The sequence below is a fragment of the Saccostrea cucullata genome, unplaced genomic scaffold (assembly GCF_032062105.1).
Source record: "Saccostrea cucullata isolate Sc308-1 unplaced genomic scaffold, CSIRO_AGI_Scuc_v1 ctg2823, whole genome shotgun sequence".
Taxonomy (NCBI): domain Eukaryota; kingdom Metazoa; phylum Mollusca; class Bivalvia; order Ostreida; family Ostreidae; genus Saccostrea; species Saccostrea cuccullata.
Window position 1 is genome coordinate 33,994 of NW_026934907.1, and position 26,258 is coordinate 60,251.

At 32.7% G+C, this 26,258-nt stretch overlaps 3 protein-coding genes across 4 annotated transcripts; 1 reads left to right on the forward strand and 2 right to left on the reverse strand.

Annotated features, from left to right (window-relative positions):
* Window positions 1–2,702: 2,702 nt before the first annotated feature.
* On the reverse strand, window positions 2,703–4,950 carry LOC134241526 (uncharacterized). 2 transcript variants are annotated; one of them, XM_062723563.1, is made up of 2 exons: window positions 4,850–4,950; window positions 2,703–4,126 (listed from the first exon to the last, which is right to left on the reverse strand). In XM_062723563.1, the coding sequence occupies exon 2, from the start codon at window positions 4,124–4,126 to the stop codon at window positions 2,831–2,833; it is 1,296 nt and encodes a 431-aa protein (XP_062579547.1). In that variant the 5' UTR covers window positions 4,850–4,950; the 3' UTR covers window positions 2,703–2,830. The 2 variants fall into 2 exon arrangements, with proteins under 2 accessions (XP_062579547.1, XP_062579549.1); XM_062723565.1 differs by having other exon boundaries at window positions 4,857–4,930.
* A 5,860-nt stretch (window positions 4,951–10,810) lies between these two features.
* On the forward strand, window positions 10,811–16,478 carry LOC134241527 (uncharacterized). The gene is made up of 5 exons (XM_062723566.1): window positions 10,811–10,971; window positions 13,641–13,858; window positions 14,704–14,775; window positions 15,899–15,982; window positions 16,131–16,478. The coding sequence occupies exons 2-5, from the start codon at window positions 13,645–13,647 to the stop codon at window positions 16,394–16,396; spliced, it is 636 nt and encodes a 211-aa protein (XP_062579550.1). The 5' UTR covers window positions 10,811–10,971; window positions 13,641–13,644; the 3' UTR covers window positions 16,397–16,478.
* Window positions 16,479–18,113: 1,635 nt separating this feature from the next.
* On the reverse strand, window positions 18,114–25,390 carry LOC134241528 (ferric-chelate reductase 1-like). Its single transcript, XM_062723567.1, has 5 exons — window positions 25,074–25,390; window positions 22,439–22,667; window positions 21,671–21,741; window positions 19,053–19,277; window positions 18,114–18,590 (listed from the first exon to the last, which is right to left on the reverse strand). The coding sequence occupies exons 1-5, from the start codon at window positions 25,324–25,326 to the stop codon at window positions 18,517–18,519; spliced, it is 852 nt and encodes a 283-aa protein (XP_062579551.1). The 5' UTR covers window positions 25,327–25,390; the 3' UTR covers window positions 18,114–18,516.
* Between the last annotated feature and the right edge of the window lie 868 nt (window positions 25,391–26,258).

Consider the following 26,258-nt stretch of genomic DNA (forward strand, 5'->3'; position numbering starts at 1 on the left):
TTCTGAGCACCGAGGACATTATTTATTGAACAGCCCTCGTATATACAACAATTCCCCACGACAAATTAAAATGCAGGCTTTTCGATATCATTGACAGCTGCTTCTTCAAAAAAAATGGAAGTCGTAAATTTACTTACCTCGTCATTGGTCATTTGCAAAACTATTTTGTTAAAACAGATTCTGACTGCAAACATAAGTACTCTGAAGTTGACATCAAGAAGATGCTTGAGTTTCTGATTGACTATATTTATGTGGTTTTTTGGAGACTAGGTATTCCAACAATCGATTGGAATTCCCATGGGTACAAATTGCGCTCCGTTATTAGCAGACTTATTTTTATATTCATATGAAGCAGAATTAATGCAAAATCTTATGCGTGAAAAGAAGAAAACACTGGCTGTGGCCTTCAACTTGACATTTAGATATATCGACGACGTATTGTCAATAAATAATGGTAATTTCCATATCAAAATTTTCATAGCCCCATACTTCAGAATCATATACATGTAGCAAGACCGGTACTACAACTCTATCAAAAAGATCAAATTGTCAGTCAACTGGTAACTTAAATCGCCTACTTTTTCTTATAATGCCATCACTTTTTGTGCTTGATCATATAAATGTTTTGTTTTTTTTTGTTTTACAGAAGGAACCTGACCATGAAAAAACAAGGCCTAAATATTTGATTTCTCTAACATTTTCAATAACTAAATTATCGTAATGAAATTTTCTTTTTAACATTGGACCCTTTGAAAATACTAGAATCTTCGTCTTTTCCACATTCACTTCCATTGTAAAAAAATATGTGTGGAATACATTAATTGCATATTGTAATTCGTCGGCTGATTCAGCCATAATAACAGTATCACCCGCGTAAAAAAGAACCAACAATTTAAAATTCATCAGTAGTTCATTCTCAATAGATCTTGAAATACTTTGCAAGCCTGTAATATTCTCATTCAGTAAAAAAAATCTTCAAGGTCATTAATATACATTGATAATAGGAATGGTGGAAGATTTTCTCCCTGCCCCACTCCAACATTACAGCTATAAAATTCTGTGGACATACCATTAATTTTTATCATAGATTTAACACCTCTGTACATGTTTTGGATATATCTATTTGCCGTTTATTCCACTAATATGTAACTTGGTCCAAAGCCCATTTCGCCATACTGTATCAAATGCCTATTTAAAGTGAACGAATGCGCAAAAAGTTTCTTTTTTCTTTGCATTAAGATGTTTGATAAAATTTGTAAAGTAGGATATGATGTCTTGTGCATTCGAAATCACAATACTTTTACTTAGAAAATATGGAGCGCAAGGTTGCTCAAAAAAGATATTTTCAGTCTTTATACATATAAAATACACATTATATTTCAAAGTCGACGTTGAACAAACATGCACTCGGTGCTTACGGAAACTTTAAAGTGTTAACCTGTCAGTGAATCCTTTTTATATTCATGAAAATCAAGGGACCCCCACCTTTAAAACACATTTCCATGTGGTGTGTATAGGTATTATTTTATATATTTAAATGTTGATTTAAATAATACATATGTCAATCATGAAATTTAAATTCATAATGTGTATGATACATCTAATAGTTCAAAATTTGATGAGTGACCGGGGACCACAGATATAGCCTTATTGAGATTTCTTCTTTTACCACATTCTTTGCTTAGGCATGCCATATGTTGAGATTCATGTTTATGCAAATCCAATGTCAACTTCCTGTTTATCCGTGTGTCTGTCTGTTTCATACATAAATTTTTCGTCGCAGTTTTCTCAACAACTAATCATCGCTAATGTTTCAAATTTTAGCTCATTCTTTGGTGAGGCATGCCATATGGTGTTTTTTTTTGGGTGGGGGTGCAAATCCGTCATCAACTTCCTGAATATCCTTGCGTCTGTTCATACCGTAAAAAAAACAATTGTCGCAGTTTTCTCGGTAAGTAGTCATTGCAGAAACATCAAATTTTAGCACATTCTTTGCTATGGCATGCCATATGGTGGGATTCATTTTTGTACAAATCTGATGTCAACCTCTTGTTTATCAGATGGTCTGTTCATACCTGAACTAACGTATATTACATGAAGGATATGGAGATAACGAACAGTATTCAATATCAAACTCCAATAATATGAATGTAACACGATAGTGTACATTCATATTAGAGCGGGGGTATTTCAAGTGAGCATTGGCTCAGAAACTTCTTGTTTATTTTAGGCCTTATGGGTATTATGCCAATGATCTAAGTACATATTTATGATGAAGAAAGGCGCCTCTTCCAAAATGATTAATTTCATGGCGTCAGGGTTACTGTGTGAAGGGGGGTCATATTCTGAAAATGAATTAATGCTTGGAAATCTGCTCTTTTGTATTTATCAATCATTTATGATGAGCCTTATCGAAAAATTTTAAATGTGTGGCCCAAGGGTCAATGGTTGTGTGGTGGAGTGCACAAATGGTTATATAGTGGAAATGTATTTTTCTTTCTCACTTTGATCTTCATCTGCGTATTAAAGTACCAAGGTTTATGATTTGCAATGGTGCCTCTTTAAAAATGCATTGCTTCTGGTTTAAAACAAGAAACAAATTCAATTGTTGGAAAGTTGTATGATACTCAGATGACTTATAAGGCCCGTCGGCCTCTTGTGTTCTACAAAATTCAAAACATTTTGAATAAAAAGTTAAAATACTCAAGACAAAACAAAGATTTTATTCCATTTGCTATGTGTATTTAACAGAAATCTAAGCTTACTTATTAGATTTATAATTTTGTTTAAAAATAATGTGCCATTTCAGATTCAAGCTAATGCATTAATTTTATCCAAAAGCATAAACCTTGAAGTAATGGCCGTCATCACGGACGTATAAATGATTCGTGGGAGACCTCCAGGTGGGATTCAATTTACGGGAAATTATACCCACGGATCCATAGGTGTTACAGTCGCTGCGTGCTATACTTGGAAAATGGCTATAAGCCTCGTTTGCTGGAATATGCACAGTATAAATTCCGCGTCTACCGCCGTGGGTATGCCGTGTTTGGTATGTACTCAAATTAATGATGTGCTGTTGTGTCGAAGTAAGATGATGCTTATTCTTTGGTATGCTGGCAACAATAACGTTTTTCCCATGATTTTTATTCTGAAGTCCATGAGTACCACCGCACGTGTGAACAGCATACTTATCTGGGTCAGTAGAATGATCAGACACGCCCACCATCCAATTCAGCCAATAGTACTTGTGAGCGAGTACGTCGTAAAGATGGTTTGTGATATCACTATTACTTGAATGGGCGTGCTTAACAACATACTTGTCGACATCAGTAGACATCTGGCTTCCAAACTGTGTTTGTAGCTTGTGGTCGATTTCTGATAATTTGTTTTTGAAATTTTCAAATTTAACGTGCCATTGTTGTCGAAAGTAGCTTTCTTGTGATGGATATTTAAGATGGTAGTAGGCCATTTCCAGCGTTGCGCCGAACACAAGTAATTTCGACACACCCAGCATGAAGTTTTGAGTCTGCTTTCGGTCCCAAGAAAAATTTTCTATTGCTGATTCAAATAATGCTTGTCTAAATGTTTGATGCTCGTTTACAACTCCATTGTAAAGTTTTTCAGCGGAGTTTGAAAAGTCGTGTTGATAGTTATCAATGAAAAGCGATTTTCTAGCTGCAAAATCGGCTTTAGAAGACGATGAGACAAGGTCTTTGTATTTTTCCCCAACAGCGCGAATTTTGCTCTCATACTGTCCATATTGTACTTCCACGCTTGACCAATGGATCAGGCGCTTGACATCAGCAAATTGGTGGTCGACATGGTCAAATCGAAGCGTCACTTCCTTGGCCAGTTTCTGTATCGCCAAAAGTTCAGCTGAAGGACCGTTGTTAAAAAAACTCAAAATAAACCCCAAAGCAGGCCCAAGGATGCCGAGATAGGTAGAGGCTGACGATGCTATTTTTGTGAGAGTTTTGGTGAAGTCCTGGATTTCTATGTAATCTGACAGAGTCTTGGCAAGCCCTAGACCGTCCGTGACCTGTGCGGTGTTGGTGGCTAGAACATTTGACCCGGTCCAGATGAAGAGGGCAAAACATCCGATCAGGTGGAGATTCAACGCCATCTAAGGAAAAACATCGACTTCATTAAAAAACACACTTTATTTTTTACATGTAAATTGTTTATGGTTCTGAATGGGTAACAATTTTAAGACTGGCGGATGGGGCCGGTCAGCAGTCAGAAACTGTTTTGAAATTTAATTTAAAGTAATTCCTGTTTTTAGTGCCAAACAAATAAAATTTTTAAAAAAGTGATATTTAGTCTATCATTTCTAATGATAAATTGTTGCCCGCGCGGCGCAGCGGTTATAGAGCGTTTGCTCTAGAGTCGCGAAGTAAGGAGTTGATCCTTACGTCGCGGGTTCGAATCCCACTGTGGGATGTGGAGACCGGTCCTTCGGATGAGAGCGTATAAACCGAGGTCCCGTATTGCAGTAGGTGCTGGCACGAAAAAGATCCCTTCCTGCTCAATGAATTTCAAAATTAAATGCCATATATATGTTTTATTTTCAACAAAAATATTATAACTGATGTTTTTATAACACATTCCCCTTCTTTGTTAAATTTAAATGAATTATTCATGCTCTAAAAATAAAAAAAAACTTCCTAGATGGCTACCATTTCAAACCATTAAAAGTTTTAAAGGAAATAATTATAAAACCAAAAAAAAAATTAAAGGGATTGTCGTTTTAAATAATGAATAATGGAAATCCAACCTTTTCGATTGATAATCTAGGAAGTATATAATTACGAAGTAATTTTGCAAAGAAATGAAATAAGAAATTTACCTTTGACCTCTGTTCCGATGATAAGGATAAGGCGAGGACAGGCCTTACCGCACACGTGTGTTGTCTTATATACTGGTGTTAACCGCTACGTGCAGTAGAGAAGATAAGGCGGCCAAATTCCTGTAGAGGTCGAAGAAACATTTATCAAAGCGATTGGAAACTCTGATAACCTGTATTTAGAATAAATGTGTCATGGATACTACATTTGAAAACAAATATTTAATATCATGATCATGACAAGGAGCACACGGCGCGGTCGGAAGGTGATGCTCACTCCTCCATGGCACCTGATCCCATCTCTGATGTTTTGGATTTCCGTGCTTGCTTTGCTCCTATTTTGTATTGTTTTATGGACTTTTAATATTGAATACTGTTTATTATTTCCATTTGTTTCATGCATATATTCATTATTAGGTAAAAGTTTGCAATAAAGAAATTAAAACGGCTTTAGCCTCCGATTAATAGACAATGCTGTAATAGTAAAAATGACATCCCTTAAAAATAATAAAATCAACGACCATTTAAAGCTAAAATTGCAATTTCGTACATGTAAAAGACAATTACCTTTTTTTTTTTTAAAAAAATATCTCAATATTAATCGACAGGAAAACGGCTTCCTTTTCCATAGCTAGAAATTGAGTAAAAGTGCTGGTATAATCACCAACCTTGACTTTCATTTTATAATCATAAAACAGATAGAATAGCAATATATAGTTACTGTATATTTTATCTATTATATGTACTTTTTTTTTTTTATAGTTTTACAAAATTTAGCATACAAGCCGTTAAAATAGCATTATATTAGTATACGGTAGAAAAATTCACTCGTGATGTTTTTTTTTCTGCAAATGATTCCCTTAGATTGCACTATGTGATTCAGGTTGCAACAAAGATTTAGCAGAAGAAATTTAAGAAAATTGAAATAAGAAAGCGAATTTTCATTGTGTTTGTATAGCATTATCTTAATTACATTTATGGAAATATTAATATAATAAAATTTATCCGTGTGTTTTAATGGCTTGTCTGGCGTTGAATAGACATCTTTAATCCGTATAAATTTTATTCAAGATGCTTTAATATTTGCATCTGTTGAAAATTCAATGGAGGACTTATATTCAAGTAAAACAATGTAAAAGATGTTAAAAAAAATAGTCAATACTGTTTCCTTTACTTTTGAGTTTTAAAGAAAAAAAAATGCCTTGTGTCCTTCTGAGAGTTTGAGAGAAAAATACACAAATATTCTACACCTAATATAACTGTGTCGCTCTAAATATTGTTACCAAATAATGGATAAGAAATCTTGTAGGTCATCGACCTAATTACTGTAATAATTATATAAAGGGTCAAATAAACTCTACGAGGCCGTGAGGAGTTTCTACAGTTAGCTACATTTTATTGACAAATTAAAACAAATCTTCTGAGAAGTTTGAGAGAGAAAATAAAAAATGATTTTTAGACATAAAAACATGGAACCTTAAATGATATTCTAAACCAAAAGAATATTTTCTCTTTCGATTATTTCATGTATTTATGACTTAAAAAAAAAAATTATTTATTTAGATAAATCAGAGCATAGTACTAGTTGAATCCCATCGTCGGAACCCACGGGTTTTCTCTCCGTTACACTGCATTTAAATGCAATGTAATGGAGAGAAAACCCGTGGGTTCCAACGATGGTTGAATCCACACTTTTCAAAAGTTATGTCCCTTGGCCGCCATCTTAGGGGATAAACCCATAGAATCCTCACAGTAGCCTTTGTACTTTTCAGATTTGTAACTTTGTCATTTGAATGTGGAAAGTTGTTGCATAGTGTATACCGATTGCCCCATGTGGGGGCTACCCACACATCCAAAGAAAACAATTTAAACACAATGGATCCATCATAGCCCGCCCAAATGTTTGGTAGCATAAAGAGGAGAAATGTTGTTTCTTCCCCTTTTGACTTTTTGGTTGACCCCGCAAAGGGAACCAACTTTTGTAAAGTGTGGATTGGTCTATTATATTAAACTTTTATTTACTACAATAAACTATTATTATTATAATGATACTTAAAAATCATTCTAACTTTTTTTGCATTTCAAATAGGTATATTTAAATTTGCTTTGTTTTTCTCACAGGTCCTTGAGGAGATATAGACCCCTGGGCTTTTTGATTTTTTTCTTATAAAAAATCTTTCATTGCCATATTTGTGATAAGATCTATACCAACAAATCGAAAAATTACCTAAAACAAACGTTCTATTAAATCTAACCTACATTCTCTATATAAAAATCAACAAGGTTGCCAACTCCGTAAAAAGCTTAATGAACGGAAGTAATGAGGAGAGGACTAATTCCCGATGTTCTACTTCTACTTCTACTTCTACCAGTAAGTGGCCTCCGTCAATTTGTTGACTATTATGCCACCAGGTGTACGCATGTTTTTTAAAAATGATTAAAAGAAAAATTGTAACAATTGTGACAGTTGTCAAATCAAATGTTCCCCATATACCCAAATATGCGTGTAAAATATCAACAATGGATATATTCTTGTGTTTTTGTACGAATTCTTCATAATAATTTTATTTTCAAACGTTTTGTAGATTTACACAAATATTTAAGGAAAAGAAGATATTTTGATAAATTGCATTTTTAAAAGGGTATAAATCTCACATGCAAATCAGGAATTTGAATAATAATTAGAGACATTTCATTTGCAAAGCGGGTTAGAACTCTATTCTCCCAATACATTTGAAAGACATTTTTTAAAGTGTATATCAACCAAATATCTTCAAATGTTTACTTCAAAACAGTGTCTCAGACTTTCTGCAGAACTGTGTATTTTGGTAAAAAGTCGTGTCCTCGTCACTTCCGTTCACTAAGCAAAAACGCTAACTGTTGCCTGACCTCCTTTCGAAAACTTGGTCATAACGACTGTTAAAGTGCCTTAACCTTTATGAGAGTTTGTGGTTAATGAAAAGAATATTGAATCTACAATATGAGTTTTTGATTTTAGGGCTTTGTTTAGATTTATAAGACGATTCAACCAAAATTCTCGGCAGTGCCTCTCGGTTTGCAGAAGAAGTTGGCAACCTTGTTAATTTATATATAGAGAGGGTAGATATTTTTATAAAATGTAAGTTTAAGCAAATTTTCTGAATTGATAGGATAGATTATATCACAAATATGTCATCCATATATAATTTATGTGAAAAAAGTCTAACAGGCCCGGGGGTCTGTATTGAAGGGGGGAGGGGGGGGGGGTTCCTGTCCTCAAGCACCTGTGGTTTTTCTACTAAGCCAACTGTGATATTGATTTGAAAGCCAATTTAATAGCATAGAAACTCGCGCAATAATGACAGAGGAAAGATGCATTGTTTTATTTTGAACATATCTTATTGAAGGACTCATCAGGTTTAGAAACAAGCTCTTACAAAAAATCTTGTTAACCTCCTTATATATATAACAATATGACCTGCAAATCATACATACAAATATTTCTTTTAAGTGATATGATTGATTAACACATCAATTTAAAAATCTAAATGTTTCATCAATAAATTTGTGAATAGCAGTAAAAATATTATTATTAGTTTGTACAGGCAAATCTTGATCATCCCGTATTAACTGTATCATTGCAAATTGGTATTAAACTCATTCTTCAAGCAAAAACATTTGGCTGAAAAAAGTAAATTAACTGTTCATAGCATTTAAATGATTGCTACAAGCAAAATAAGTATTGATAAACATCATACTTTCCACATGAACAAATAGGACTAATGATAATACTGCGATTAAAAAATTATAAACAAGAAAACAGTACGTTTTGTCTGAGTTTAGTATGAATATTAGTGTTTGTGAATGTTTGCCAAAGGAAAATGCATTGATATGGATTGGTGTTTTTTTTGTTTGTTTGTACAAGTTGAAGTTTTTACAGAATAAATTATTTAAATGGCTTCTCTTTTTTCTAATTTCAGTGCGTTCTACATTGACTATTTCACAGCGGCATTCTACATCTTGGAATAACAAACTTCTCTTTATTGCAGGTATTTTATCAAGCATTGGTCTAATAAATGAAGTGTACAATGTATAAAGGATAATTTTACTCACTTTAAACATTAGTTATTTCAAAAGCCAGTATATTTTTGTTTACGATAGAGTCAATATATGCAGACCAACGAAGATTCTCTGACAATAATAACCGATATGGTCTTGAATGCTTTCAGACCTATCCCCTTCAACGAATAACAGAAATTGATTAAAATTTTCGTGTTGAAGAAAACTACGTTTGTTTCCTTTTTAGGCTGTGTACAGTTACACACATAAATAACTAGCATATCAGAGTATTGCATAAGCGATACAGGTCCCCTACCGGGATCCCCTTCTTTCGTTTGGATGCAAACTCGTTTGGAATATTAATTTCTTGCATCAGATCAGGACCCCGATTGCCCCCCCCCCAAAAAAAAATAATTAAAAAAATACATAATTTCGTCCAAAATCAATGACGCGGAACGACATGCAAACTTGGCCTGTCACTCACATACCCCAAAACAGCTCAATATCTGCAAGCGTTTAGAAAAGAAGTGCAAAAAACCTAATGGGACAGACGGACGAACTGACAGAAAGACAGCTAGACGGACGGACAGACGCAAAGGAAGCCTAAAGTCCCCTCTGATTTCACAGGTAGGGGACTAAAATGTAAAGATATAGGGTATGGAGAAATTCAAATATTGAGTATGAGCCTCAGAACTTCCGGATATCATTAACTTATATTGTAAATGTGAGTAGTAAAAATACTTCAACAGGAAAGCGGAAATGGCTGTTGTAAAGCTTCACTTGATTTGGTAAACATATCCATTTATTTACGGAAACACAGACAGACAATTATTTCAAATAATCACTTAATATTTAGCAAGAATTCTAAAGTTCCCTACCATGCACATTCTTTCTTACTTTTCCTACAACTCTTACGTAATGATAAAAGCAAACTCGTTAAAATTAATTGGCTTGTATATAGCCGCCTTATTGAATATTCTGTATATTTGCTTGATAAACATCAACTATATGCTAAATCTTCTGTTCTCATCTCAGAAAAATTGAGTTTCTTGTTACCAATAACAGAGAAGCACTAGTAATATTAATTGGATGTTTTACTGGGCAGTGTAATTGATTGATTCAATGATAAACATCACCTCATTATTATTTCTCTAAGAAATATCTCCTAAAAGTACACGTATCTTGAAAATAAAAACAAATAAAAAACAAAAATAAGTCATGAGCAAACAGAGTAATTAGCTGAAAATCGAATACAGACCTAACGTTTAGGTTATTGATCCAAACCGAAGGAACAATTTCTGTATTTGATTGACGAAAAAAGATTATGCGTTTTGACTTTCTTTGAATCTTCAACATACGGTAAAACGACAGAAATTGAAATGCTGTTTTGGAGAATACAGCTGGTTCTTGGGATTTTTACGTACAGAATTCAAGGTTTGTTACCTGTATACTGTAACGAGAAAACTTTGCAGTGATTATTGTACAAAATAATTCAGTTAAGTTAAAATAATTTGGCTGATAGTTTTAGATGTCAGGTGTTGCTGTACAACGACATCTGCACCAGCTTTTGACATGAACTAGTTTTCTGTTAGCACGTATTTCTGCGTGAAATGCATGTCAAAGGTGTAAATCTATCTCTGACTTTTCCGTGTGACGTAAATTTGAGCAATTTCTCGGCCGACAATAGTCCACTCTATTGAAGATTTATACTTATTCTGTCTTTATTTAATGTCTTACAGTGTATCTGTATGTGAGTGGTTACAATTAAATGACGGTATAAAAATAAAAATTTATACTTATTCTGTCTTTATTTAATGTCTTACAGTGTATCTGTATGTGAGTGGTTACAATTAAATGACGGTATAAAAATAAAAATTATTTCCAATATTAATGAAATCATTCTGTTTTTATGCTATAGGAGGATGTCCAAGTAATGGTGAGGAGTTTAATAACATCTGCTTTTGGTCCATCAACGATAATCATGATTTTGAAGTTTCAAATGACATCTGTAATAGGAATGGCGGTCACTTAGTAGCGATTTCAAGTGCAGAAATTTTCAATTTTCTATTATCAAAACGAAAAAGATGGTAAGAAATGTTACCTTTTCAGTAAAGTTACATCTTTAAAGAAGGTAAAAGCAGGCGACTCATGCGTTCCTTGGAACAGTCTAGTTACCCCAGTCCCTATGCAAGAACCTGATCTATACTATATTTTGTGACTCTACAAATATGTTCTAAATTCAATGCAAGGTATTTTTGATTCAACTGATTTACAAAAATTGATATTCTATGGGCAGCGGAAAGGGCAAAAATTACCATAATGAGAAAACAAACAATTATTTTAATTTCAATGATCATAAAAACTTAACAAATGATATACAATGCATAATCAACAGACCTTTTCGCAGAACAAGTATACATTAAAGCATAACAAACGAACAAGTACGTAACAAACATACATGAATGCAAAACCAACGATCATCTTTGCAGTACAAACGTACATAAAAACACGACAAACGAAAAAAACTTAACCAACGTGCACGCGGTAAATCTATTTCCCGACTCCCGGCTCCCGACGGTATCGGATTTTTTTTTTAATTTCGTTTTTGTCGGTGCACAGAAACTCTTCAAACTTCTCAGGCACATTTTCTTTTTAAATGAATTCAATAATATGTAAAAACTTAAACAAATTTGCGTATTTATTACTGAATCAGCAGTATCACCTTCAAAAAGCGGTAAACGTAGTACTCCGTTATAATTATGAAAACCAAAAACGGACATCGATACAGAGAGACGTAAGTGTCGTAGATAGGAAAGGTGCATGGGCACAGATTTGAAGTTAATATTTTCTGTATAATATTACGACATGTATATTTTAATAGCATTTCACACAAAAAATATATTAAAAATCTTATTTCATCTAAAAGTTATTAAAACTTCAAATTTTTAGACGGGTTTGATTGACACATCCTTGCACTCTCACAAATTTTAATTTTATTCTTAATACTTAGGAAAAGTGGCAATCTTGTTTCAATAACTTTAAGACGAAATAAATTAACTTCAAATCTGTGTCCATGTATCTTTAAAAATATTTAAGGTATTGATATTGAGAAGATATTTCTTATCAAAAAGACTGAATTAGTATTTCAGTGAAAATTGGTGGTGTTAATAAAAAAATGAACAATTAAATTCTATAAAAATTCATAACATCAAAATGATTTGATTTCAAAAAAGATTTTTATCAAATTCTTCATAAAAATAGCTAAATCTAACATTGTACTTATGGTAAAATAATGCAAAATGAAAGTACTGCATTATTATACATTGACGTAGCATCGTTTTTAAAAGGAGGGGGTAACCAAAGAAAAAAATTCAATCTAGCTGAAAAAAAAGATTTTTAAAACTTAACAAGCAATAACAAAAAGGAAATTTAAATGATATAGCCCAAACTCGAAAATCTCGTGTGTGTGTGAGGGGGGGGGGGGGGTGTATGTAGGTTCAACTTCTTTCAGTGCCAATTTTTTTCCTAATATACATGTACTACATAACCCTTTTTTGACCTTACTCTTAAAATTGGGAATTGTTGCTACGTACCTGTTATATGATATGCCACTGTAATGTAAAGTTATCATAATAGATTCTTGTAATATTTAAAGAATTGGGGAAAACCAACTTATGTAACAAGAACAACAAAAATTGACGAAACGGCCTTCAGGAGAATGAGATATCTTTCTACATTTTATGTAAATTCTTTTCTTTCATTTTAAATTTTTAAGACGAATTAACACCCCCCCCCAAAAAAAAAGTAAAAAATTTAAGGGGGATCCGAGGTAGAACCACGTCCATGTTGTATAGCCTGGGAACATAAACATAATGTGGCAAAGAGTTCTATACAAAAAAAATGTGTGGGGGAATTTCTATGCATAAAACTTATCTGGCATGTAAATGAGGGTTTTCATTTATTCAAAAATATAAACTGTACCTCAGTTTGTTGTTTTTAATCGCGATTTTTACGAAAACTTTTGTGTCCCTTTTTCAGTGGTTTTCGCATTTATAGCTGAGTACTAGATTTACCGCTTTTGGCAGATGATACTGCTGATTCAGTAATAAATACGCAAATTTGTTAAAGTTTTTATATATAAATGAATTTTTTTAAACCTAGAAATTTGCCTGAGAAGTGTGAAGACTTTCTGTGCGCCGACAAAAAAGAAATCGGCAAGAAAAAAAAAACAAAAAAAAAAAACGGGACCGTCGGGAGCCGGGAGTCGGGAAATAACATCTGATTTACCGCGTGCACGTTGGTTAAGTTTTTTTCGTTTGTCGTGTTTTTATGTACGTTTGTACTGCAAAGATGATCGTTGGTTTTGCATTCATGTATGTTTGTTACGTACTTGTTCGTTGGTTTTGCTTTAATGTATATTTGTTCTGCGAAAAGGTCTGTTGATTATGCATTGTATATCATTTGTTAAGTTTTTATGGTCATTGAAATAAAATAATTGTTTTTCTCATTATTGTAATTTTTGCCCTTTCCGCTGCCCATAATATTCTTCTACATGTAAATGACGAATCAAGATTATAGTTCTTTTTTCCACCCCTCGTTCCTCATTTGAAAAGCAGTGTAGTTAAACTTTAAGCTTAATACTACGTTAGAAGATTACATAACATAATAAGCAGCGTAAAAATATATAAACGAACAATAAACGGCAAAAATTAAAAAAAAGAAAGTGACATTTATTGTACGTTGCTAATTACTATAGGGGCATGTTATACTCAAGTGTATGGATCGGCGTTCATGACAAATACCAGAAGAGAGTATACGTTAACATGCTGAATGAGACACAGACTTATTTACACTGGAAGACAGGAGAACCGAACACAGAGCCAGGGCGTCACTGCGTCGTTATGGAACACGACTCAAGTTACTGGGCAACGTACCATTGTCATGATAAAAGACAGGCCATCTGCTCTTTGCAGGGTAAGTAAACGTATATAAGCTTGGTAAATTTTGCGGAAAACCACCAACTAGATGAGTGACATAATGCGTAATGTTTCTATACATCTGCTTTTGCATGACATTACACAGTACATGTTTTTTTTTTCGAATGCTTAAGGTTTCAAGTGACACAATCCATGATTAAGTCAATGAAGACATAAAAATTGCGACGCGTGGTGGTGATGAAATACTGTTTCTTGTTTTTTTTTCCCAATGAAATTTGTAAAAAAAAATAAAATATATATTGAAAATGATTTATTCACGCAAGTGAAATATAACGTTGACAAACAGTAAACAAGCTCAAAAGTCTTAAATTCAAAGTTAAACAAACTAGATCCTCAAAATACACCAGGTATGTGATCAGGTGCCATGGAGGAGAAATATTTCCTGTCGACCAGTCACATCCGCAGTGTTTTTCTAGTCATGTGTGATCGACCAATTGCGAAAATCCGCCTACGTTTCATTGTGTAAATGATAATCTAAAACTAGAATGAAAAACGTTAGAGAGGACTCCATATAAGTTAGATAATATTACATTCCACATAAATTAGAAAAGTGATGAAGATAGACGAATCACGACGTATTTTTAAAAATTTGTGTTGTTTAACTTCTTTTTCTATTAAAATATCAAAGAGAAGTCTTAAGACTTATTGGTCTCTTTTATTTTTTGTTCAGTGAAATCTCGAATCAACATAGGAATAAAATGAAATGTTTAGACAAAACATCATCGATAAATCCAAATGACGGATTAATCACCACAGGCAATAACTTTCTAATGCTTATGTGATATTTGTTTAGTAATGTATAGATGCTAAACTTTATTGCAGGAAATGCCTCAGCTCAGACCAGCTCTGTCTTCTACTCACAGACCACAACCATTGCAACGAGCGCAGATCAAAGTAAGATCAAACGTAACTTAAAACCAAATATAATGTGCATGTCTTTAGATTGCTATCAAAACAGACAAAGCACCCGAGCTTTAAAACCCATTCAACAGGCGCCCAGTACATCAGGTGCCTTTGCGTGTCCGCTGTCGACCTGTTACCCCCACTGTGTGTGCTCTTTGTCGTGATCGGACAAGCAGAACATTTCGAAGGCTATTCAAGGTGTAAAAATGTCTTACAATGGGCATGAAAAACAAAACGTGAGCATTAACAGAATGATAGATTTCATTGCTGACAGAAATTATTGTATCGTAATCGACCATAGAATATGCAAAATTAAATGACTTTTAACAAGGCCGAAGATAGCCTTGTTTCATCAGAGTTTTTGTCAGGAGCTTGCCTCGATGCATAAATTGTTCGTAGTGGATCTTGTTGCGTATCAAATCATTTGAGAGACATAAACCCCTTATACATGTGCCAGTGATGAGGGCATGTTACTTCACAAGTAATGGGAAAGGAATTGACGATATCAAAATTGAAATCATATTTATCATAAAGATTTGTTATATTAGATTTCTAGTAAAATATCCATACCTTCAGATGCAGTACTTATCTTTGTTTCAATAACCATGCAGAATCCTCAAACTAACTCAAAAATGTGTTTTTTCCAAAGGAAACTGTTTTCACCTGCTTCAAATTTTGTAATTTTTTTGCAAACTTATAATTCTTAAAGAAATTATAGTAAAATGCACAAATTATGATGTCACAATCGGCATTTAGAAAATGAGAAAAAAAGGATTGTATTATCTTAGTACATGAAATTCAGAAAAGGATTTATTCTGAATTCAAAGACTGAATTTCATAAAAAGATAAATAAAAAAAATAGGCTCATATATTAAGTATTTAAAATGAACTTCGTTGTAAAACATTTAGTTGTTAAGAAATATTTTATCATCAATTTATATTGTTAAACTTGGAATGAAAATCTTAAGTTTTGCGGATGAGCATTCATTTATAAACACGTGTACATATAACAGTATGTTGATAGTTGTTATTTTCATGATTTAACAAAGAATAACCATATCTCCTTAAACTACTTTTGAAAATGTTTAAGGAGATTGTTGAATTTTATTTTTAGCACACAGTACAAACACCCCAACCAGTGAGGCACCAACAAGTGAGGTTATCCAATCTCAGACCACAACAACAAGTCAATTTAAAAGTAAGATCAAACAGCTTTTTAATGAAGAAAATCTTGAAAATGTATGATTGGCTACATACATTATGATTATGTAAACCCATGAATGTAAAACCACGGCTGAACATGACACATTGTATGTACATTGTACATTCTTTTCTGATTTTAATAGATTGTGAGTGTCCTTGCAGAACATACCTTCAGGAGAATACAGAGGAATTCAAACGAAAGCTGGCTTTCCTTAAAGCCAAGCTAAAGATAAATAAAGCCGAGTTGTCGAGTTCGATACGAAGAAGAACTTCCGCCTCCGACACTCGGACCACGGCCACCGCCATCGGCAGTACACTCGGCTTAGGACTCATTGTTACATTTATTTTATGCATTGTTATTAGTGACATTTCAATTCTACTGAACCAATTTAAATTGTATTGGATATGAAACATTTTCCCCAGCTGTTGTAATTTTTAATGGGTTTTGTTTTGTCTGCAAACAAAGTTACGAAAATAAGACATTTTTTTCTTAACTTTGACTACAGTACCTTGGTATATAGGCTCTTACTTATTTTTACTTTTATTCGTGTTAATGTTTATCATGATCAGTTTTCTTATATCTTACGAAGGTTTTTTTTTTTCATTTTCTTTATTTTCATGTTTTTATATTTTTTTTCAAAAAAATTTCTATGGAAATTGTGTTGATGTACTTTTCTCTCGCTTTTTTTAAATTGTTAATTTTTATCATGATCGAAAAGCGCTGACTTTTCTTGACAAATTATCTTACACTAGGACAGTGTGCTCTTTTTTATTAACAGCTTTTTAAAAATTTTCTATTTATTTTCATATATATATTTTATATGAGAACCTTTTTTTTTGATTTTACTGAAAGAATTTCTACACTGAAAATTGTGTTGATGTGATTTGCCCTTGGATTAAATTGATTTCAAGCTACATTGTAACACCTAATAAAATCTGTTTTTTGTGAACATTTTAAAAGAGATACAAAAAACACTCTTTTTGAAGGTGTGTGTGGAATATAAATGTGAAACTATCATACAATACATGATATATTGAGAATGAAATAAGTAAATTCAATAGTTAGGCTTTGTAGAAAGAAATATCCGAGATTATTCATTACTTTTTTATTTATCGTGTACTCTGAACACACTAGGACATGTATCTGAAGAAGCTCTTTTACGTCCATTATATAAATATTTAGAAACATCATTTCTTCAACATCCATATACCATTACTGATGTATACGATATGTTGTTTTAAAAAATGGTATAAATCTTGTAGATAAGTTGTTTTTGGAAGTTAGCACACCCATTCATACAATAGAACAATCCAAGGAAAAGGCGCTACCTAGTGACACAAATTAAATGGGCCTTCACAGAAAAAAGGATACACGGACATGTTGAAACGACAAATCATATGGAATAATCTGTTCCATACAAAAAGATTAAAGGAAGTAAACACTGCAGTATTTCGCATCAGTAATATATTTCTTTTTTCTAAAGACTTTTTTTTAAAATGCAGGTAAAGAATTCCATTATGCACAAAATAGCTCTGTACCTCCGTGATGTCAGGTAGCTCAACATTTAATTGATACGGATAAGGTTCAAATGACCTTCCAAGTCCCTAACACCATTACCATGACCACTAGAGAGATTTTTATCCATTATCAATTCTGTACCTGCGTAGATGATACAGGTTAAAAAGTCAACTGTAGAAGTCAGTGCTTCTTGTAAAACCCTAACAGTAGCTTACTTCATGTTTCTTTTTTTAAGGATGTATCAATCAAACACTTCCCAAAATTCGTCCTGGAATCAAAATATGCTAAAGTTCATATTCATATATTTACATTTCCAAATACCTTTCTTTAAGATTCTTTGCAAATAGGAAGACTGTTCATTTCTGTTCAACTACCATGGGTGAGCATGAAGATCTCCATTGTAACATCATAAATACCGCATTTGACGTCAAAACTACAGTGCAAACTGTTTTGTTTTAATCAAAAATTTAATTAAAAATGACAGTTGAATGGCATGAATTTATTAAAAATGACAGTTGAATGGCACACATTTATAGTTGCAACTCATCAGACAAATAAAGTAAATATAAGAAATGAATTCAAGAGAGGCATGACTCATTCCTTTATGTTTATTTATTAGTTATGAAATCTTGCATAAATTTGATGAACATGACAATGTGCACTTTTAATGTTCAGATGCATACATCATGAGAATACATGTATATCCAAATGAAACTAGTCTTTTGAGCTTGTACATGTATATAAACTAAGGTAATATAAAACATCATTAAAAATCTTTTTTTCTGATACAAGTATTAAGCATTCCTAAGCACTAGAAAGCAGAAAATTGAGTATTTACAAGCACACCTTTCAAATAAAACATGTTTATTCAGTTGTCATCTTTCAATAAACTATAAAATAGTCTCTCAATGATTAATGTTAGCTTTAATTTTAAATTTTAACACATCAAAAGAGAATATGAAATGCATTTTTCATTGGATTTCGTGTTGTAGCTGTGTGTTTTCATTCATCTACAGAAGTATGGCGATGACGGATGTCACAAGAGAGATAATTCCAGCTGTTTTATATGAGGCACTTCCAGGTACTAAAAAAAAGAAATTTAAAGATTAATATGCATTTCAATTTTTTTTAATGAAACGTCGGTTTTAAAGAAGAATAGAAGACCAAAAATCATGTAAGTTTCTGATAATTTCTTTTTAAAGGTGAGAATAGTTTTTTTGTCATTTTTCGATAAAGATTTGGGAATTCTAAATTCGATCAAACTTTTTTTTGAAAATTTGCACTTATCTATTGACTCTGAATATCTATTTAAAAGATTTCATTTCATTAAAATTGCCATCACTAATGTGCTTTGGATTGTTCCTTTATTGTTTAAGGAAATTCTAATGTTTTTTTATGGTTTCCAGAAAAGCTTTTATTACAATAACTTTAATTTTATAATGCATATAGTATTTCACTCAGCTGAGGATCATTTTATCAGAGGTTATCCAGTAACAAAGATAACAGGAATTATGTTATAAAAGAGGATGTTATGTACAATACAAACCGTCTGTCCTTTCTGTTTGTGAAGGTTGGGAACTAGTAGTGGTTAATTTAGGAGATGACGTAACTGGTTTTGCTGTTGACGTCACAGCTGAGTAGGTTGTAGTAGGCATTGTAGTAGTTTTGGTAGTAAATTTAGTAGTGGTGGTGCTAGTAGTGATAACAATGCTGGTAGTTTGCGCCTGCGTGTTAGTAGTCAGTAGCGGTTTGGGTGTTGTTGGGCGAGGTACTGAAATGATACATTTGTGTCTTATTGTTGTGGTTGACGACCTTGATGAACTGTTTATTGACCCCGATGTTATTATCCGTTAGTCTTCTTACATTTTTGGGAAGTACCTTTTTATTCAATACTGATTTACAAGACAGTACACATATGCTTATAAAGTAAGTTTTGTAGATCATCAACAAAGACACCAGCAAAGACTAGATTGATTGTATGTTTTTTTTTCGAGAATTTTACATTCATGTCAAGACGTAACTTTTTCAGGCGATGGGCTTTTGAATTAGATCTTATACATATGGCCACTAAACAGTACTGGGAAGGGAGGTTCTTTATCGAGACAATACCAACCCTGACTCGAGACCTCGGTTTTAAGGTCACATTCCAAAAGACACGTGTCTTTTACACCGGTATCTATAGTGCCGGTTGTCTAGCAAAGGAACAGTCAGTAGCTTTTTAACGTATCTTTTTTTAATTTCTGACGCGAAAGAAAAAAGGCTTTTTTAACGCCGTGGATTGTTCAGACCTCAATACGCCTAACAAAAAAGTTGTAATAAAATGTTTAGTAGAAAAATGTTATTGAAATTTCGATTATTAGGTTCGTATAAAAACATTGTATGGGGTTATTAGTTAGATGGTGGATAAAACACAACCCGTTCCTATAGATCTATAGGCTACAACCTGATGTGGTTGGCAGTCCGGCGGAAGTGGAGCTGAGAGAGAATGTCGACGGCGGCAGATTGGTGGTAGTGGTGGGTACTGAAAAGTGATTTAGCTTTTTATTTCATGTTTAATCTGGGAATAGGCGCGTTTTCTCCGGGCTGTGACGCAAGGCGTGTTGTAAAGTTACATCTAATTTTGATAATTAGTCAGATGATATGAAATCGAAAATATATGTTGATAATAAAAAATAATGGGAAGATATTGAAATCTAGGTTAAGAGAGGGAGAATTTTAGGAAAAGAAGAAAAGGATATGTTAGAAATATAAAATGTTTTACTAATATTTTATATTCAAGCCTACATGTATCTTAGAAGTTCTTTTTATTGGTCTTATAACCATCTGAAGGACTTTAGTATACATGTCTGAACGATAAGCGACATTTTTTTCAATATTCTTTTGCATGATTAAGTTTCAATATTGGCTCTTTAAAGTCTTTTAACAGAAAAGAAACTATATATTAACCAGGCGCATTGGATAACAGTGGTGAGCCGCGTCGTCTAGTCATCATACACTGTAAGTGTACATCAATGTTGGGTTTTTGCGGTAAAACAGGATTGGACTATAACCTCAAGAGTTTGAATGTACTATCACTTTTTATCGGTTTTAGTGACGTCATAGTATAAGATCACCAGTCTGCCTTTAGTCTGATTATGCATGTTTACTTAGACATGAGGCATATCAATTAGTCACTCACTGGATAAGGTGTTTTATATACAGAAAGAAATCGAATAAGTGAAATTCCTATTGGAAGTCGTATCTGTTTGTATGAATTAATCAATAAGAACTCGTAAAAATAAACCTGACAAGTTATAAAAAAATATTTACAGCTTTTAATATCATGGTTTTTATTACGAAGGAAGACAAACTTTTGTGTATGGTGTTATGTACGTTGTATTACGTTGATTTATCGATTTTTATATTTGATTAGAGAATTTTTTTAATAATATAGACATCACCCTCATAACAGCGTTGATCTTCAAATTTAGACCTTAATTTGGCACACAGGGCCATCAAGTATATATTGAGTATTTTTATCGTGTCAACGTCTAACAAGACACATAGCATCGGTCTTTGGTCCAAAGTATCTAGCACTTAGCGATTGAAAAGTAAGTGGATACATGATGAAAGAAAATCAAACCGGGGCCTTTAATTCGAACACGCAGCAAATGCCCTACAACTAGGTCACTGTGACCTATTAGTTACAGACATGTAACATATGCTTTAATTGTTTAATAATTAGTAATACTATATATTAAGGGCCAATTTGTGAATATTCGGCTATGGAAGTAAATAAAATGCGGTGAGTATTGGACACAATATGTTAACTGTAACAGGTTGTTTTCGGGGGAACAGTTAAGATCTCGCAGGTGTAAACGCCAAATACCTTTTTTTAAAGTTTCAAAATACACACCTTGAATCGCAGCCACTGAAGACAAAGCAATGAAGCGAAAATTTAGAATTGAAAACAAAGCTTAAGCTAAAGTAAAATCATTCAGTGATAAAATTGAACGAAATTAATAATGGCAAGAAAAAATGCAAAAGGCTTTAGAATTGGTAAGCTTATGGCTAATTAAAGAATTATAGCAGCAATTGTTTTAAAAAATAGCAAATTATCATTTTTATTATAAATAAAAAGCTGAAGACATAAAGTTATATAAATAAATCTGAAAAGAAACTCACCACCAATAGGACGAAGTTGAGCAGAGTAGACACCGGGGTATATAGTACGAAGGTTCTGAACAATCGTAGCTCTGTTAAAATAAAAAGAGTGATGTTTTATAAGATTCATCATTGAATTAAAAAAAATCATTTAATGGTTACTTTAATGTTTTCTCATACTATTACTGCCAAACATTTCTTTTAATAAAGTCTCAGAATTTGAGTTTACTTATTATAGAAATTAATAATGAAAAAAAGAAGAACGGTTGTTTTTGCTGCCTTGTACAGAAAAGGAAAAACAAAATTAGACATAAATAGTACATGTTTTAGCGATGTAAGTAGCAAGTTAAATTAAATAAATCATGGATGAATCTGTTACTACTTGCTTTGCTATATACTCGCGTATACTCGTACAACAATAAGACCATTTTATCAAATTTTTTTTTTACTCACTTACAATAAATATACTTAACACGTATGCCTTCAATCTACGAATTTTGTAATTATGACTCATAAAATATGAAAATAAGGATAGCTTAAATCAAATCCCTTTTACTGACAGTACCAAGTAAGCTGTGCAGTTAAAATTTAAATATATATAATCACTGATGAAATTTGAAGATCGAAAAACGCTGCCACAATTATATATGCTAATTAAAAACAATTAAAAAAAAACAAACCTCAAACTCACGTGTGTTATTTCTATTTATATCATTGTTCGCTACGCCATTCCCTAAAGAAGGGCTAAAAGGTGTTCTTATTGTATCTTGTTCTTTGTTTTATACTTACACAAACTGAACCTGCTCGCGCATTCCCGGCTCCGGTATCCAGGCGAATCGCACGATGTTTTTATCATTGTTAGCTGTGTGAGTCAAGGTCAAACCATTCTGACATTGAATGACCTTGGAATCTCCAGTTTGTAGCGGAATGAATTGACCCCATGACCTTTTTCCTCCACTTACTGTGCGAGCTTGGATGATAAATCCACGAAACAAACCTCCTTGTCCATTTATCGATACTAAAAGGTTAAAAGGTTAAAAGTTAGAGGAGAGAATATACATTCTGTATTAGAACTGTGATGCCGAGGGATAAAAATGGGGTTATTAGTATAAAAATGTGTGTGGTTTAGAGCAATGAAGATACTCGGAAAAAGTTTTAAAACCTCCATCGAAAATCAAGCATATTTTTAAACTATATGTTGGTAAAAGAGGATGGCGTGCCATTTCGCACTTATGATATAAAATTCTCGTATATCATTAAATGTCTAGGCATGTAAGAAAGAAAAAAAAATGTCAGTAATCAAAACCATATTCAGATTCGGAAATCATCAATGAAAAATTAAGTTCTTTTCTTTAATACGAGTAAGTGAAAGTAGGTCAAAATAGTACATATATCCATGTTACATTTCTATGCATCATCCACCCGAGGCAAAAGCTCGAGGGCGATATTACATGTGTATGATGTCGCACAAGGACAAAATCAATCAAAAATGTCTGATTATTCAGTTACTGGTGAAAAACACGTGATATCAAATCAAAATTATTTGTAAGTGAAGGGATTGAATAAGAATTTACTTTTTAATATGATACATAAATAAACATGTTTTGACCTATGATAAAAAAAATCTTGATTAAATATTCCACATTTGTTTAAAACTTTTCAATCGTCTCAATAAATTTATTGAAACAGGAATAAATTAATATAATATTATACGAATATTTTTTTCAAACCTTTTTTCCTGTTTGCATATTATTTGATTTTATTGATTTTAAATGCATATGTTTTAGGTCCTTCATTTTAAATCAACTTACCGCCGATGTAGCTTCTGCTACATTTTTCGGGTGAATCACAAACTCTGTAATATGGGGTGGATAAAGAAATTGTGTATGCTGACGGATTATTAATGAAAATAGGGTTTGGGTGTCGAGGAATTAATTGCACGCACGAGTCGGGTGTATTCGGAGATCCTTGTGGGAAAGAAAGTCCAGAAATGGAAAATGACAGCAGCAGGAAAGTTGTCTTTAACAAACACTTCATAAAATGTATTCTATCCATTTCGAAAAAATGTATATACTGAAAGTCTTTGATTTCAAAATTCTAATTCAGTCTTCAAATTTAAAAAAAAAAAGAAAAAGTAAATCACATTCAATGATTTTGTAATATAAATATCCATTCAGGTAAGAGATTAGTTATCACTGATAATAATGTATTTTTCAAAAGAATAAACAATCACATATTTTCCACAAAATGTCAACAATAACAACAACATCCAAAAACAACAGGAGTTTTTCAATCATAAAATGAATCTCTTTTTTTAACGCACGTATAAATCCAGAGAACCCTTGTTTACTGGCGATAAAGAGAATTTCCTCTGTGACACAAACACCCAAACTTGACCCGGAAGAACGACCGAAACTGGTAGGACAGAAGTATCGTGATGTAACTTTATAAAACATGACAAAATACAACCACTTTGTTGCTCAAAGACTGCCCCGAGGACGATTAGTGTATTCCGAGATTTGTATTGACATTAATTCTATGTTACCAAACACAATAAAGAGCCTTCTTACAACTTATTAATTACTTGTTACATTTCTAATCATTTGTTTACTAAAAAAAATCTATTTAAATTTATTTTAATTAGCGGAAAAGACGAGAAATAATATCAGAACAGGATTCGCTTTTGTTTTCATTGTTGATCTTTTATAAAAAAAACAATTACCGTTAGTTATATCATTAACCTTTTTAACAGCACATCCAGTTTAGCAGTGAAAAAACATATATACGTACGTATGTTCTTAATATTTAATTCTTAAATAAATAATTTTTAAAGAACAGTAAATTGTTACTGGTATATAAATCAAAATCAGTAAATGGGAGTTTAGCGTTCAAAAAATGATGTGGTAATTTCAAAGTTTTAGTCATCTACACACTGATTTCAAGATTAGTGCTTTTCAATACTAAAAATGATTCTCCTTTAATTGAAAAATGCAATAACTTTTTTTTTCATTCTGTGCTTATCACGCATTTGGTAGGTAATTTCTGTAAGATATCGCTCGCATTCTTTGTCGGCTAAAATAATACAGTTTTGTTTACATGAGGCACATATAAGTGTTGCAAACTTTCGCTCAAGTTTGTATATTATATGAAATTGTATTATAATACATTTTTTTTTATTTATTCAAAGTTTGAAAAGTAATTGAATGAATTCTTTTTTTTTTTTTGATTAACATTAAATTTCAAAATAGCAACCTGCAAAAATTCCAGAAATTAAAAAAGGCATGTTGGACATGAAAAAAATCGATGGGAATATTGTGCAAAATTCCTGAAATAAAACGCAGCGTCTTTGTCCAATGTAGTAGTTCTTCAATGAGAGAGAGAGAGAGAGAGAGAGAGAGAGAGAGAGAGAGAGAGAGAGAATTACCTTGCAGTGGTTGGAGGCCGCATTGTTGTACCGTTGTACAGGACTGGTACTGTTGCTGACTGACCAGGATCCTGTAAGGTTTGGTGTTCCCCTGTTGGTTCTGAACCTGTTGTTTGGTGAGCGGGTCCACGTGTATCGGCTGTAGATTAATGCAGGACTCGGTCCGGATAGGAGCGCCCTGTGGGTAGCAGAAAACGGAATATTTACAGAATAATGCACCAAGTATGGCCAAATAAATGTAGCTTCGGATCATGTTGTCGAAGTTTATTTTTTTAGTTCCTAGTTCTGATGGTATAAAATTTGCCCTGTGTGCTTATCGAAATGATTTTCAACGAAATGGGAGAGATGTGTAAATTTGATTAGTCCCTCCCTCATTTTACTCGGATAATTAATCACCGCATGTTGGGTAGTTCATCACCTTTTTCACATGTCAATTATGAACTAATTGATTTGTATCAGAATTTGATACATGATGATTAATTGAAATTACTATTTTGTAAAGAATTCGTGTTTTCTGCATGGGAGTGACGAATACTGAATATACATGTATGCATGTTTACTCCTGCAGAAGATGTAATTAGGCTATACAGATACATGTATCTTAAGACAATGCTATAGATGTTTAAAATGATTGTTATTCTCTGCTCAAACTCACATTCTACAATGAATGTAGAATAAAATTATATCAAGCTTATTTTAGTTGAAAAATTCCATTTATTCAAGGTATTTGAGATCACTTTTTTAAAAAGATACTTTTTTATAGTACTACCTTCACAGACAGTGAAATTGCGTATTTAAAATGAAAAAAAAATCAACTATAAACGAAAGAAACACGAATCCAAACTTATTTTTTTTTCTCATTTTGCTAGAATGAAGGTCACATCTTGTAACCTTGAAATACATGTAGAATACAATATCACGCATATTCAGAATATTTGAAATTCAACCTATTCCTATGCGTAACAAATACAAAGCTCATAGATACGTCTTTAGAATGACATTTTCTAAGACGTTGCATAATATAATTTTCATTTTTATAAACAGAGCTTAAGATTTGAAACGTTATATCAAGACGAAGAAGGTGTCAAACATGCAGTTAACATCATTCCTAACAATGACCCATTGAAATCTCAGATTTCTGACTGCTTAACAAGATTGCTGAGTTAGAACAAAAGGTTGCCAGTC

Excerpts from the sequence above, each read along its gene's own strand:
- LOC134241526 (XM_062723563.1), bottom strand. The coding sequence starts at position 4,126 with ATGGCGTTGAATCTCCACCTGATCGGATGTTTTGCCCTCTTCATCTGG.
- LOC134241527 (XM_062723566.1), top strand. The coding sequence starts at position 13,645 with ATGTTATACTCAAGTGTATGGATCGGCGTTCATGACAAATACCAGAAG. Across the intron at positions 13,859-14,703 it reads GGCCATCTGCTCTTTGCAGG|GAAATGCCTCAGCTCAGACC; the intron begins GTAAGTAAACGT and ends ACTTTATTGCAG. Across the intron at positions 15,983-16,130 it reads AACAACAAGTCAATTTAAAA|ATTGTGAGTGTCCTTGCAGA; the intron begins GTAAGATCAAAC and ends TGATTTTAATAG.
- LOC134241528 (XM_062723567.1), bottom strand. The coding sequence starts at position 25,326 with ATGATCCGAAGCTACATTTATTTGGCCATACTTGGTGCATTATTCTGT. Across the intron at positions 21,742-22,438 it reads CGCGAGCAGGTTCAGTTTGT|AGCTACGATTGTTCAGAACC; the intron begins GTAAGTATAAAA and ends TTATTTTAACAG. Across the intron at positions 18,591-19,052 it reads ACAAACAGAAAGGACAGACG|TACCTGGAAGTGCCTCATAT; the intron begins GTTTGTATTGTA and ends TCTTTTTTTTAG.